Source organism: Malaya genurostris, chromosome 2 (genome assembly GCF_030247185.1).
Source record: "Malaya genurostris strain Urasoe2022 chromosome 2, Malgen_1.1, whole genome shotgun sequence".
NCBI classification, from domain to species: domain Eukaryota; kingdom Metazoa; phylum Arthropoda; class Insecta; order Diptera; family Culicidae; genus Malaya; species Malaya genurostris.
In genome coordinates, this window is record NC_080571.1 from 262,865,143 (window position 1) to 262,880,369 (window position 15,227).

Consider the following 15,227-nt stretch of genomic DNA (forward strand, 5'->3'; position numbering starts at 1 on the left):
GAAAAATCGGTATACCTACCAACGTTGCTGTTAACCAACAATAATGTAAAAGCCAGAATAACGCTCTGGAAATAACACAAGGTTGTGTTCATGGAGTTACAACCACATGTTCAATCGAGTTGAATTAAAATATGGCTTTTTTGGTCATTTATTGCTTTTAGAATATTTATTTAACATTCCTTGAGAGCACCTATAAATTTACAAAAATCATCACAAATTATTTTCACAAGTGAAAATATACAGAATTTTACTCACAACCAATGCGGAAAAATTTCATTTTCAATCGAATAAAATATTTCTTCTAATTCATTTGACTTTTGCTGCTATTTTCAAGTGAAGCTCCCAGAATTCATCGTCAGTTGAACAATCGTACCTAGTCATTTGAAATTTTGCTTGCTCAGTTTCAAGTGCCAAGTAGTCTAGCTGCTTCATTGTCTTCGCTCTTGGAAGTGAGCAAGTTCAAATGAATAGCATTATGGAGTAAAGTGGTAAAAATGAAAACTGAAGGAGGAAAATATTAATTTATGTATATTCTGTAAATGATATTTCAGCTATCTAATTTGTCTTTCATATGTTATCTTGAATTAATTCTAATGTTTACATGAACCTCATTTGAAGGCCGCTCTCACACTATTGAAAGAGTTATTTTGTTACTTCAAGAGATCAACTGACGGTGGTTAAACTGAGCTTCGATTGAAAGAGAAACGAGCGAATAACTGAATGCTGCCCGTTGGCACGTCAGCGCACGTTGTGTGTGTCAGAGTGTGAAGTTTACTGCAGTAGGGTGATCGTCAATGTGTTCCACATTCAGTTTCAATAGAATTGAATGGAATTTTACTGCACTGCTCACAACGACTACAAATATTTTTCGTCAAGTAGGTTGCAACATTAAAATAACAGAAACGACTAATATGCACTGAAAAGCACAAAACGAGATATACGAAAACAATTTTTAATGTTATTTTAATTTGAATTTATCAATTTAGTCAAAACATACACAAACACTTTCCACGCACATCGACTCAGATTGAGCATTGAAATATTGCAAGTAGTATGGCAGACAGTAGCGCAAAAATTTGAGGGAGACAGATGAGTGATTTTTTTAAAGATATATTTTTTAAAGCACAATGCGGTTAGCTTTATGTTGCCAAAGACATTTTTTTATAATTATTTAAGCTGGATGGAGGGTTGGGTCTTGCATGTTTTCCAGGTGACGTTGCTACGTAATGGTAATTGCCGCATGTTTGTTCATTTGGGTCCGCAGGAAACATCCTTGGGTCTTTCGGGTGTTCCGCGTGCTACTCATCGACGGGTGTGGTCCGTCATGAGTCATGGTGATGAAAACTTATGGGAATCATCCAGGTGACGTGTAAATGTATCACAGGTTGCTGCATTCTTCTGTGGGTCCGAGATGAGTGATGATAGATAGTTCGTGTTAGTGCTTCAATTAAAGTAAGCGATACACTAACTCGTCCTCTTTTCAATTTGATCTTTGAAACGAACAGAGGTGTAAGCAACTGGTTCGTGAACCGAAGAGCAATCTAGAAATTCACGTGGTACACAAATTATTGTTTTTAACACATGTCGATCTCGTTTTCAAACTTTTAAATCAATTGTTGCTGTTTAGTCTTAAAAAACGACTGTACAAATGAATAAATACTGGGAAAAAAAATCGAAAGAGGAATGATCTGAACATATTTCAAATGGATATGCGATCCAATTTGCCAGCTTGGACATCAACGAAAAAAAAATTAAAATTTTACACAAACGGATGAGCTCATTTTGTTCCTAGGAATGATGTTTGGTTATTCACAAGCGGTATCTTGTGTGGTCCACGTCATCCTGCTTTATCGCAATACGTGCATTGGCATAAGAATCCATAGCTAATTAGTAAGAGCGAAAAACCGTGAAATAAACAAAACGTAGACATGGGGAACACGACCTCAAATTGTAATGAATTAGAAAAGCGGTAATGAATCGGTTTCCATTACTAGTGCTTAGCCTCGATGATAAGACTTCACGTGAATGCTACCACTGCCAGTGTGGCGCAGAGATTAATGTGTTGATTCAATGCAAACATCGGCATACGTTGAACGATCGTTAGCGCAGAAGTGGCCACAAAACTGTATTCGGATACTACTAGCGTCAATGAAGGGAAGTGATCGGATATACAAATAGTGGAAGCACTACTTAATTAAAACAACGCAACTGTTCGAATGACTAGGATTATCCTAGATCGTGGGCGGTTTATTGGTTTTGCCTGCAACGGCATGCGGTTGCATACACTGAAGTGTGTACTCGATGAATTTAAGATCCTTGGCGTACTCGGTCATTCGATTGAAGTGGCGCTCGGTGTAAGGGAGCGCTGCTTCCAGATGCTTGTTCAGCTCGGATACATGAAAATTTCCAGAAAGCATTTCCTGCAACAAGATGTTCAGAACTAGTTGGGCTGGGCGGCAGTTTTTGCTGTTGGTGTTCCATTCGATGGCATGTTTCAACAATGTTTCCTTGTGATCGTCACGTAGCTTCCGTACGGTGATGGCGAGTCCTTGTTCTTGTGTTTTTATAACGGCAGTTATGATTTTCAGTGTCATCAGTGGTCGGTCCAAATTCAGCGAGAAACGAAGAGCTTTCAGGAGTTTTTTGTCGTTCACAAGATTGGTCAGCTCTTGCTCTTGTAGCATCATTTCGTTTCGTTTTGTTTGTTCACGATCGTGCTTTTCTTCGGTGACATCTTTCCACTTGATTAGCTGTGAATCCGAACCACCGCTGAAGATCACCGATTCATCATCTGATACGCATATCGCCCAAACACGGCTCTCATGTTTGTCCATCGTTTGAATGCACTCCGAGCTCTTGATGGACCACAGCTTTAGTAAACCATCAGCACCTGCAGAAACAAGCTGCATCCCGTGGGAGAGAAATTCCACTCTCAGAACAGAGCTTTCGTGACCTTCAAGAGTTTTAAGGCACGTCATGTCAGTTAGAGACCATAATTTTATGCAACAATCAGCTGCGTTAGTTAACAGAATTTGGTCTACGGGTGAAAACCTAACGGCCCAAATTCCTCGACGGTGACCTCGGAATACACCAATTACAGAAAGATTCGTTACATCCCAGAGCTTGGCAATTTTATCTTGCGATCCAGTCGCAATCAGCTGATCATTGGGTGATATGCTTACACAATTGATATCTTTTTCGTGTGCCAGTTCTGTCAGAGAACAGTTCAACCGAGTTAATTCCTTCTCATCGACGGTTTCATTAAACTCTTTGGGAATTTTCCAAACTTTCAGACATTTATCTTGACTTACACTGGCACAAAATTTACCAGAAATTTTACTTAAAGCTACACTCCCTACAGCGTTGGTGTGCTTTAGACCTATTGCAACACACTGTACAAGAAATTTGTTCATGTCGTAAGTCCAAAGCCGAATGGAATTGTCCTTCGACGACGAAAGAATATATTGGCTATTGGCCGATAGGGATAAAACAATATCCGTGTGACCTTTCACAAGCTGACAGTTCATGGAGGTCGTGTCATAAACCTTAAAATCGTTACTGTTGGTTGCCATTCCGAGAAAACGGTTCTTTTTCCCAAACAGTATTAAATCCAGGATCTCGTCACTAAAACCAGACAACTGCTTTGTACATTCAAACGTTTGAATATCATGAATAATGATATTATGATCAGCAGTTACAATGGCCATTTGCAAAGTTTGTTGATTGAATAACATATCGGTTATAGCAAGTCCTCCTTCTTCTGTGGATCGAGTTACGAGGCTGTTGCTTTGCTTTACAACAATTTTAGTTTCAGTCATCTCCCAAATTTTGATCACACCTTCTTCTCCCGCACAAGCCGCATACACTTTGTCAGCTTTTAGCTTCAGCCCATTAACGTGGATATCCGCAGGAAGTACCGTGACGCTTTCCAAGCTCTCATACACGGGAATAGTTTTGATCGCTTGTTGCGTTTCATAGTTCCACAAAATTAATATTTTATCTCTACCAGAAGAAACGATGTACTTTCTATCATTCGAAAACGAAACTGCAGTGACTTTCGAAAAGTGTCCTGAAAAAGTTTTGAGAAGTTCTCGTGTTTCGTAGTTCCAAGCATTAATTTTTACATCGTCTCCTGCAGCCAGAAGCGTTTTGCTTGCTTCATCGGGATGAAAAACCAAAAGATTTATCACACCCTGGCAGCCTCTAAGTGTTCCTTTGCACACCTGTTCCATTGGATCCCAAACCCTAACCGTCGTATCGGTACCACCACTTGCAATCAAAGCATCATTCTCGTTGAATACCAATTTGGTTATTGGCCCTAAATGGACTCCTTTCCACATCTTAGCAATCTGCTTGCTGTTTTTATCCCATAGTTTTAGCAAACCTGAACGATGAGCAGTAATTATATTTTCTCCGTTTTTGCTTAACGCGAATGTATAGATGATATCCTCATCGTTATCTTCTCCGAAAATTACAGGCTCAGAAGCGTCATCATCGACCGAAACTAGACTAACTGTACCCGAATTCTGGCACAAAATTTCCTTGCCATCGGAGCTCCACTGGACCGATCCACCGGTATAGAAAGCTTTATATTGTTTTTGTACTTCGTATCTATAAGTTTAAATTTCAATATAATTTCTTTATTACTATTTAAATTAATGTAGATACTTACATTTCTTTTAATTTGATTTTGGTAGTCATTGTAACTGTTCCCACATGTAAATGATTGATATTAAAAAAGTAATGTTCGGGCACCACGCGCGTACACAGCTAACATAAAACTCCAAAACAAACGCACGTGCCAGTTATTTGACAACCGAAGTTATCGTTAGTACCAAAGGCAAGGATGCTAGGTAAACTTATTTAGAACGTAATTTCTGCAAATAAGATTCTGGAAAATATATTACATTTTAAATGCGTTATTTAAATATTAAAGTGATAAACACTTTACTTCACTTTTACTTTAAGTTCCAAGATATAAAATATTTCTGATTTCAAAATGTTTTCCTGGGATGCCTGCCATTCATTAGAATTTTAAATCGTTTTCATGTTAAATCCCAAAAAGTTCTACTACTACACCCAGCTTATATCACGGTGGTTTGTGTGCTTCGCCGCATTTTTGAGGAATTAATGTGAAAATAAGTAAATAGTCCAGAAGTGATTGGTCCTTACAGATCAAAACACAGCAAAATATGTATTTAAACAATTTGTATCGATGTGGTAGGGCAAAACTGTCGTTTTCTAAATTCACCGATTCACAAGTGCTATCAACAAAGCTGGTGCGCAATTGTTCCACAAAAATAATACAAAACGAAACATCTCCCCTCAAGCCAGCAGAGCCCGAAACCGCCGATCAAATTGCTTCGTGGCACACAATCTATCACTTTCCCGGTATAAGGCTCGCAGCGTCCATCAAGCGGTTGCGCATGTACCCGATTGGTTTGACAGCGTTATCCGTACCGGCGTCTATCGGACTTGCTTATGCTGAGGTTTGTTCTAACGTGACAGCGCAGGTGTGTGGTTCGGTAGGTAAGTATGAATAATGTGTTTAATGCCAACATGCAATGTCTTGGTATTACATTCCTGTAGTGGAATTTGACCTTCTGTTTCAACAGACTTCGCAGCCGATTCATAGTGTACAGAACCATTGCATGTCTGGTGCTACGATTCTACTGACACAACGAATCCTTCCAGGTCGGGGCTCGAACATACGACAGCTGGTTTGTAACACCAGTGCCTTATGCATTGAACCGCCAACCCGGGACTACATAGCCTGTCAACTGCCAACATAGATACTCTATAATTAATTCAATTGCATTTTCAGGGCTAGCGACAACTTTAACCCTACTACTGTTTAGCTTTGCTACAAATAATCTGGTTGGCTTCGTGTACACTGATGAAAGATCCGGGAAAGTGAAAATTTCATACGTGGACTTTCATGGCAAACGTCAAAATCGAGTATATCCTGTTGATAGCATCGTGCCACGAACAGAGCTCGGGCGGTCCATACTTAAATTTTACTTTCCAGTAAAAACTCATGATGATGGCAAGATCTATAAATTAATTCATCGGTATGGTGAAATATACGACGAACAGGCATTTTTAGCAGTATTTGGAAAAGAATGATAGCAGTTTGTGAATTAGGTTTTCCGAATAAATATTGAAATACATAATATTTGACTTTATAGGTATGATTATTCATTACTTTCCAAAAACAATTCAGCTGTTTTTCAAAGAAGGACGTATCTTACAAAAGTAAACAAATCGAGGTTCTCTCTCCTACCAATAAATGCTTCAAAATCCTACAATTTTGTCTGAAAATTCGTATTCTACAAAAATCTCAATCTTAGTAATACAAAGAACTATAAAAGGCGAAACTGTCATTCCATTTGTTTACGCAAGTTTCGCCCTCCGTGTTCCATGCCAACAAACAGGGCGATACTTCAATTGCTAGTAAGGAAGGGCGAAACTATTTATTTTCTTTATTTTAGATGGTTACCGAACCTTTTATTACTGGAAATAGTAAAAGAAACAATAAAACTACTCACAGATTTGTCTTAGTAGCGAAAACCAGCCAATTTCATTAAAAATGTGCAAGGGCGTATCTTTATAATTCACACAGGAAGTGTAAAAGTAAACAAATCGAAAAAGGGCGAAACTCTTTTTATGTTGATTTATTCAGTGGATATAGAAGGAAAGTGGTAACATTTGCGTACCTTTTGAAGATAAACTAACAATTCATCGACTAATCATAAATTGATCAGAGATTATACGATAATTTCTAAACACGATTTGAAACCAAAGTCGAAACATTCATCGATGATTTTCTCCATTTGCTGTCAATGTTAGATTCGCCGTTCTTTGAAAAACAGCTGAATTGAAATTGAATTTTATTACATAATATTCACTGAAAAAAATCAAAGCGTCCTATTTTAAAGTAAGACAACTGAATTTACGTTTACGTTCGATAAAATATTTCGTCTCAATGTACATCTTCAATAGGATACCCTCGATTCAATTCATAGTTATGTGATATTCAATAGCAAGAGATATGGCAAAGAAATATTTAGTGGAAATAGCAAAACTAGTTTCCGAATTTTAAGATATACGAAACGATATATCAACATATGGTTTCATAAATCGCCGTGTTTAACAGCAATCAAAGATATTAACTTATCGGAATCTCAGTAAACTGCTTTTAACCAACCGAAACTTGGTAAATATTCACAACAGTTACTTTGCTACTATTCGACACTCAGTGACCTCAATGATTGCAGTTTTCAAATCGCAATGTGCCAAATGCCTGTATCCTAATATTTTTCTATGTTCGGCGTTTATTTCTGATAAGAATGCCACGAGATCCTAGTAATCCACTGCATGGAAAAATTGGAATCCTATCAATTTTTCCATATATATTTCCTCAAATATTGAACGTTCCATTGAACTATTAGCCGAGTTCTAATTTTCCATTGTGCGAATTCCGGTACATTTTTATTACAGCTAACGAGAATGAAAATGGTAATTGTTACATTGCGAGGAATCAAACTATGTTCCCTACTGGAAATGACATCAAAGTTTCAATCATTATATTGCTTGTCATAGGCTTTTTTGATATTTTTCTCTTCAATTTTACTACATTTAGAACATTCCTCCGAGCAACCGCATGAAAGTCATAATTTTTTATAATCTAATGTTATATTCTAAATTTTCAATAGCATAATTTGCGCTAAACATCTCGGTCATAATTTTTTGCTCCAACAATAACGAATTTTACGGTATATGTATATTATCTGTCAGCTTTAAAACACTGAGAATGTCGATTCTTATAAAGTTTGACGAGATGATTGCCAAACTCTCAACCGTTGAATTTTTTTTTCTACCTTCCAATTCCTCAAAAATGCGGCGAAGCACACAAACCACCGTGATATAAGCTGGGTGTAGTAGTAGAACTTTTTGGGATTTAACATGAAAACGATTTAAAATTCTAATGAATGGCAGGCATCCCAGGAAAACATTTTGAAATCAGAAATATTTTATATCTTGGAACTTAAAGTAAAAGTGAAGTAAAGTGTTTATCACTTTAAGATTTAAATAACGCATTTAAAATGTAATATATTTTCCAGAATCTTATTTGCACGTAACTTGACGTATTGTTTCAACAGACTTCGCAGACGATTCATAAGTGTACAAGACAGTTCCGTGTAACGAATGAAACTAGATTATGTGCCGTCATATGAATTATTTAATATAAATATTGCACTCAAATTTCTAAAATTATCGTATTTTCTCAGATTTAATATTTGATTAGTCGATGGATTGTTGGTTTATGTTTAAAAGATATGCAAATTTTACCATTTTCCGTCTACATTCACTAAATAAATCAATATAAAAAGAGTTTCGCCTTTTTTTGATTTGTGTAATTTTATGCACCATGTGTGAATAATGAAGTAACGCTTTCGCGCATTTTTCGTGTAATTGACTGATTTCCGCGACTAAGGCTGCAGACAGAGTGAGCGCAAGAAGCTGAGCTGAGCTGGTGACTGACATTAGTTGGTCAAAAGCGGGGAGCATATTTGCAGCAAATTAAAAGGACTCTGACAAAGTACAAGCAAGAAATCTGCTCAGCTTTCACTCTGACAGGGTCCCTTTGGTTTGCTGTAAGTACATTTTGGTCAGCAAAAGGCTCGGCTCAGCTTCCCGCGCTTACTCTATCTGTTGTCTAAGCCAAATCATCGGAAAGTTTTACCGTTTCATTTATTATTTCCAAATCATCTTGAAAAACGAAATGGAAATAGTTTTGCCCTTCCTTTCTAGCAATTGAAGTTGGTTATGGAACGCGGAGGGCGAAACTTACGAAAATGAATGGAATGATAGTTTCGCCCTTTATAGTTCTTTGTGTACCTAAGATTAAAATTTCTTTATGATCCAAATTTTTCATGAAAAATTTCAGGATTTTGAAGCATTTATTCGTAGGAAAGAGAAACTCGATTTGTTTACTTTTGTAGGATTAGCCCTACTTTGAAGAACAGCTGAATTATTTGAGTAGCAATTGTTAATCAAAGTGTAGACAAACATAATTTGCACGTTTTGCACTAACGTGACATAACCCCACAAAATGAGCTAGATGAACACCATTTGACAACGATCACTGGTTTGTTTATGTGTTCGTTTTCATTTGAATATGTGTTATTTGAAATATAAACAAACCACCGATAGCTGTCAAAGATGAATTTAATTTATCTACAGTTCCCGTTAAAAAATAAACCATTGATTTTACAGAATAAACAATTGATTCACAATTAGATCTAGGGTAACAGAGGTATTTTGGCCCACTTTAGGATTGATTTTATTTTGGCCCACTTTATAAAAATATCCACCAAATATTGTAATATCTTTAAAAACCCCTTCCGCAATAGGTAATTTGATGTGATTAGCTTCAAATTGATGCAAAATGAGTTACTTAACATCGATAAAATCCGATGAAATCGATAAAGTTTGTTAGGTGGGCCAAAATATATGTAGTGGCCAAAATACCTCTGTTACCCTATGGGTTACAATACATTTCACTGTATCTTGACAAGATTTTTTTAATTTCCAACGATTCAATATATGTTTCTACGATTCTACAATTGATTTTATTGTACACGTGGTGTTTCAAATAACATGCAAACTGTACATTTGATTGTTTTCCAAGACAACATGTATGTGAAAATTTTATGATTTGAATTGTTACGATACTTAACAACCTATACATTTTATTGTAAAAAGCATGTTCACAATTAATTGAATAGTGTATAACAATACACTATAATATTTTTCAATGGTCAAAGCAGAATTGTGGAAGGTTTTGTAACTGCAAATCGTATTGTTTTTCTACAATATTTTTTATTCGGGTTCATTTGTATCGCAAAACCGAAACTGTTTCTTGTAACTTCTTCGCCAAGAAATTTCGAGAAAATTGCCATTTTGGTATGGTAACGTAGCCTAACAGCCTATTCGGTATACTGTAAAATCGGGTCTGAACATAAAGGAAATATTCACCCGAAACATTGTAGGCTTTTTTACACAATAATGGAAAATTGTCGTAATCATTTTATACACAATAAGGAAAAATTGCTCGGAATAATAATTTATCCATCAAAAAGCATTTCTGTGAATGTACGGATATGCTTTTGATTTATTCGAGCATTTATTAGAACTATGGGACTCAGGCTATCATGCTGACATTTATTGTGCTCGAATCGAAATATTTCTATTGAATATGAAATTTTTATTCTGTGTGCCGACAAATGCTTTTATATGAAATACTCAACTAGCAATATTCCGTGTACCGTTTACGATAAATCTCTATCTCTGACAATGGACTAGAATAAAAGCCAAATGGTATTCTAGTACGTTTATATACCATTTATAAATATGTCACGTTTTTGAGCATTGCGAATTGTTTTTATCTCGTGCAATAAATTCGAAATAATCTGGTTTTCTTGCACCTTTTGCTTAATATAAACTAAAAATGTTACAAAGAATTTTTTCAAGGGCTATTTTGCGGTATGTATATAATAAACTTATTTTATCTCCTGGAGTGGTTTAATAAAAAACCCACCATTCTAGCCCTGTGCTGTCGTGTAATTTACCGGCGACTGGTATGTCCCAGTATGGACCGCAGTATGTGGATCCGGTGTTTAAGAAGGAAACCATTACAGCTCTAGAAGAAACTGGGGAGATTTCTCAAATAGCTAATGTGCCTGTGAAGGCGGCTAGGCACAATGATACCTGTTCGGTTTTCCACAGCGATCTTGTCAGTCAATTTATCAATTATGTAATGAAAAATGGTGATAAACAGTTGGCCAGACAACTGGTGGAAAAGGGCTTTGAGAATATGAAACGTCTCCAGCTGGAACGTTACCATTTGGCAGAGACGGATGAAGAAAAGCAGAGCATTGAGTTAAATCCAAAGGTGTTGCTATCACGGGCAGTTGAAAATTGTCGCCCAGTGCTGCAACTAACGCCAATAAAAAGAGGTGGTGTCCGTTACCAAGTACCGGTACCGATAACAGAAAAAAGATCATTTTTCCTGGCAATGAAATGGCTGTTAGAAGCTTGCAGGGAGAAGGAACGTACGATTCATTTCCCAGAAAAGATGGCTTGGGAAGTATTGGATGCAGCAGCTAATCAAGGAAAGGTCATTAAACGGAAACAGGAGCTTCACCGACAGTGCGAAGCCAATCGCGCTTTTGCACATTACAGGTGGAGTTAGAAATGGCATTTGTAGATTGAGGAAATAAAGGTTGTAATGGTATGTTGTTTATTGCTTAAAATAAATTAAATAAAGGATGCTACCGGGCTTTGATTGTTCAAAACTGAAAGAACGTTTTTAGCTGTAATACAAAACATATCCTCTAGGCTTTTTCTTGTAGCAGTTCCAAGATGTGGCACGACGACTGAAAGTCAGACCAAAGTCAATTAAAACAATCATTTGAAACGAATTAGGTAAACAATTATATTTACCAATGTTTGGCAAACTCATAATAGGATCTGAAGCGTCTAAAGGTTCCGGAGTCATAACATCAAGTCCAGCAGCAAAAATTTGCCCTTTTCGCAGTGCATCTACCAATGCAGATTGATCTACAATTCCACCTCGTGCCACATTGATTAAAACACTTGTTGGTTTCATTTGTAGGAATGCTTCTGCGTTGAACAATTTATTAGTTTCGCTTGTCATAGGACAAGCAATAAAAATGAAATCACTTTCAGTTAGTAGTTCCTTAAAGCTTACGAACTGCGCTGCAAAGCGATTGGCTTCAGGTTTTCGGGTACGTCCGGTGTAAAGCAATCGTCCAATGTCGAACCCGCTCAACCTTTTTGCAATAGTCTGTCCTATGCCTCCGAATCCTACAATTCCTACAGTTGATCCAACCACATCTTGTCCTAACATCCATTGAGGTCGCTGTTCCCAGGCGGAATCCAAAATCTTAGAACGGCCTTCGTGAAACCGTCTGGCGGCTGCAATCATTAATCCTATAGCAATGTCCGCAACTGGATCATTGACCACTTTCGGTGTATGACCCAGTGCAACGTTACGTTGTTTGAAACATTCAGTGTCCACATAGTCCATTCCTGAAGTCATCGTAGAAACTACCTTCAATTGAGGACCCGCCAGATCTAAAACTTCGGTGTCCAATCTATCGGCGGTCAGCCACAAAATTCCTTCAGCTCCTGGGGTAGCTCTCAAGATCTCTTCCCTGCTGACTCCATCAGAGACAATAACATCGCACCTTTAATGAGTTTTTCTGGAGTGAATTATTTTTGTCGCGAAAGGGTCAACTCCAAAGGTCAACTAACTTGCGCCGAAGTATATCGATGTAGCTTACAGGAACATCAGAACAGGTTACTAACAGTTTTGGACGATAGTTTGCAGAGAAACAGAACTCATTGACAGCGGATTCTAACATTTTGGATAATTGTTTCACAAAACTGAGCGGACAGACTCGCATAGTTGACTTTAGCTCATGTACTAGCTAGACAGATTAGTTTACTAAAAGATTGAATTTAAAAAGAACTAAACACCAGTCATAAATGGAAGTGTGTGTTCGGTGTACTATTATTCACAGAGAAATAGACGTTCAATTTGAGTTAACAATTGACAGCTCATTCAAAATGAAAAGAAAGCAAGTGAGCATTGTTGAGAAAATATCAAATTACAAATATCGCCGCTGGAGAAAATCATGTCCCATTTTCAACATTAACTGTTACTATCCTTTAAATCAACGATGATCATGGTCACTCGAAGAGAGTATGGTCAAAATCTCATTCCGTCAAAATTTGCCATTGGCTTGTTTAGAGATGATACTTTCAGCAAGGGCTGGAAAATTTTAAATTTTAAATGACTCCACCCATTCAACGATTTCTTATAAGCACGGGCAAATTCATTTGAAAAATCATAGTGGAAGTTGAAGAAAAACTTTTTACTCTACCCAATTTCACACATTTCTGAAGATTTTCCATGTTTAATCGTAGTTTACACTAAAAAAAAGTAGTAGTAATCACTTTGAAATCGATTTCCTTCTACTCCGAGTGTACTTTTATTGCTGATATCTATTTGTACTCTTGAATAAACGATAAAAATGGTGCAAATCACTACTGCCGATATGAAAATTTCCGACAGAATCCTCCTTTTCTTGTCGTTACCGGTTAAGCAGCTTTGCGACAATGTGCCAATCAACGTCTGCCTTTCGATTCGATTTCACTAATTCAAGTTATAGGTTAACAGAGGTAATTTGGCCACTTCATATATTTTGGCCCACCTAACAAACTTTATGGACTTAACCGATGTTAAGTAACCCATGTTGCATCAATTTGAAGCTAATCACATTAAATTACCTATTGCGTAAGGGTTTTTCAAAGATATTTGAGAGTGATTATTACTACTTTGTATATTGTCAACTACGGTTAAACAAATGTCATTAGAGATGTATAAAATTGGGTTAGGCTAAGTGTGCTACTCTGTGCCTCATGAAACAACTACTTGGAAAAACTGAGCCCTTTGTGTGCCGCAACTGTGCAACTGTACACTCAGAAAAATACTATGGTAACAGTTACCATATGGGAGGTTAGTATAACCGACGACACGACCAGGCACTCCGAAGAAAAATCTGAACAAAAAGTGTTCGTGAGTGATTTACCGCCAGTTACCATAAATATAGCGACTTCTCGATAATCATGAAAATAAACTTCTTGAGAAACACTGTTTAAGTTGCTATGAACTAGTTACCAAGGAGCGCTATTCTAAATAAACAAATCATTCGAGAAAGTTGTGAAACGTTTATATAAATTTAAATTTTGTTTTAACGTTCTTTTTAGATTTACACCGACCACAATAGTACAATAACTAAATCTGGTACTAGAAGTAGTGTTGCGACAGCGATGCGTCATCCTATATCATCCACAACTACCCATTAGCTCTATCTTCAGTGTAGTCATCTAACTCATCCATGATGATGGTCTTTCTTTTTAGAAATAACCAGTCGAGTTTCCGGAACACATCACTTTTGCTTAACATACTGTCAACCAACCCGGAAGTTAGTACCAGTCTTCACGAAATGTTAAATTCTATCCAACACTCTTTACATTCAACTATTTCGACAAGTTCCAGCAGCCTTACGGTAGACCGTAGTTACAATCTGGTTTCTGTTTGAGACACAAATAATCAAATTATTTGAAGGAGACCTGTTTGCACTGTTGGCTTTCGATGTGCACTTCAAAACCTATAATTTCGATCAGATCTAATATATTGAGAAATTAGATTCTCGTGCTGTACAAGTTCCTTTCATATTCATCAAAGTATACACGCACTTTGCGAAGAGCTCAAATCACTAGAAAATAACAAATATGCTTTCAATACCAAATTCTGATGATAGGACTGATAAAAAGTTTCGCAATGACGGATTGAATGACTGCAAAACTTAACACCGTTTAAAAACTCATTTACATAGCAGATAGTCATTATAGATCGAAGTATGGTTACGTTGAACTATTTAACAAACATCCATGAATATTGAATTGTCTGGAAGTAATTTTTAATATGTTCGAGCACCAGCAAGCCTTAACGAAGACCTCTATCCGATTAAAATAAATAATAATTCCACTCGAGGCTGTTTGTTTTGTTTACATTTCCCAAGTCTCCAATATGCAGTAACCAAGGTTATGGTAACTGTTATTTAAAATCAATAATCTATCAACTTGTGTTGCCAGTTTCAATAGTTTTTCAGGCATTTTCGTTTTGACATTACCAGTTACTGAGGGGTAGTTAAATTTGCGATACAGTTTCGATAGACGAGTGGCAGGTCGTGTCGTCGGTATAACCATACGAGTATAGTGGTTTTCAGCACACAATAAAATCAGATGATGTTGACAATATGCAAGCTCACTTTTACTATGAATGGTTCTGGCTGTAGAATAGTAATATTGAACTGTATATTGTATGAATAACTACTACAGTTGGAATGTTTAGCATAACCATGATAGCATCTTATTTTTACATTGTACCTATTATTTTAACTAGTGCCATGGTATTTTTGAAATTTCGCTTCTGGTTCTTTCGAAGCACGGAATTATAGTGAATTTGACAATAGTGAAGATCACTCAAATATGCGATTATGCTCAAAAGTTATATTAATTAAAATTTTGATACAAGAATAACACAGAAAACATTAAAACCTGCTTTATTT

At 36.7% G+C, this 15,227-nt stretch overlaps 4 protein-coding genes across 5 annotated transcripts; 2 read left to right on the forward strand and 2 right to left on the reverse strand.

Moving 5' to 3' along the window:
* Window positions 1-2,211: 2,211 nt before the first annotated feature.
* On the reverse strand, window positions 2,212-4,818 carry LOC131429770 (transducin beta-like protein 3). The gene is made up of 2 exons (XM_058594106.1): window positions 4,673-4,818; window positions 2,212-4,611 (listed from the first exon to the last, which is right to left on the reverse strand). The coding sequence occupies exons 1-2, from the start codon at window positions 4,699-4,701 to the stop codon at window positions 2,232-2,234; spliced, it is 2,409 nt and encodes an 802-aa protein (XP_058450089.1). The 5' UTR covers window positions 4,702-4,818; the 3' UTR covers window positions 2,212-2,231.
* Window positions 4,819-5,074: 256 nt separating this feature from the next.
* LOC131433084 (transmembrane protein 186) lies at window positions 5,075-6,185 on the forward strand. The gene is made up of 2 exons (XM_058599860.1): window positions 5,075-5,529; window positions 5,825-6,185. Exons 1-2 carry the CDS (start codon window positions 5,193-5,195, stop codon window positions 6,124-6,126), a joined length of 639 nt encoding a protein of 212 aa, XP_058455843.1. The 5' UTR covers window positions 5,075-5,192; the 3' UTR covers window positions 6,127-6,185.
* A 4,223-nt stretch (window positions 6,186-10,408) lies between these two features.
* On the forward strand, window positions 10,409-11,339 carry LOC131429772 (small ribosomal subunit protein uS7m). The gene is made up of 2 exons (XM_058594110.1): window positions 10,409-10,548; window positions 10,612-11,339. The coding sequence occupies exons 1-2, from the start codon at window positions 10,514-10,516 to the stop codon at window positions 11,255-11,257; spliced, it is 681 nt and encodes a 226-aa protein (XP_058450093.1). The 5' UTR covers window positions 10,409-10,513; the 3' UTR covers window positions 11,258-11,339.
* Window positions 11,303-14,852, reverse strand: LOC131429771 (glyoxylate reductase/hydroxypyruvate reductase-like). Of its 2 annotated transcripts, XM_058594108.1 has the most exons (4): window positions 12,975-14,852; window positions 12,343-12,535; window positions 11,509-12,275; window positions 11,303-11,441 (listed from the first exon to the last, which is right to left on the reverse strand). In XM_058594108.1, exons 2-4 carry the CDS (start codon window positions 12,492-12,494, stop codon window positions 11,323-11,325), a joined length of 1,038 nt encoding a protein of 345 aa, XP_058450091.1. In that variant the 5' UTR covers window positions 12,495-12,535; window positions 12,975-14,852; the 3' UTR covers window positions 11,303-11,322. The 2 variants fall into 2 exon arrangements, with proteins under 2 accessions (XP_058450091.1, XP_058450090.1); XM_058594107.1 differs by lacking the exon at window positions 12,975-14,852 and having other exon boundaries at window positions 12,343-12,884.
* Window positions 14,853-15,227: the final 375 nt, after the last annotated feature.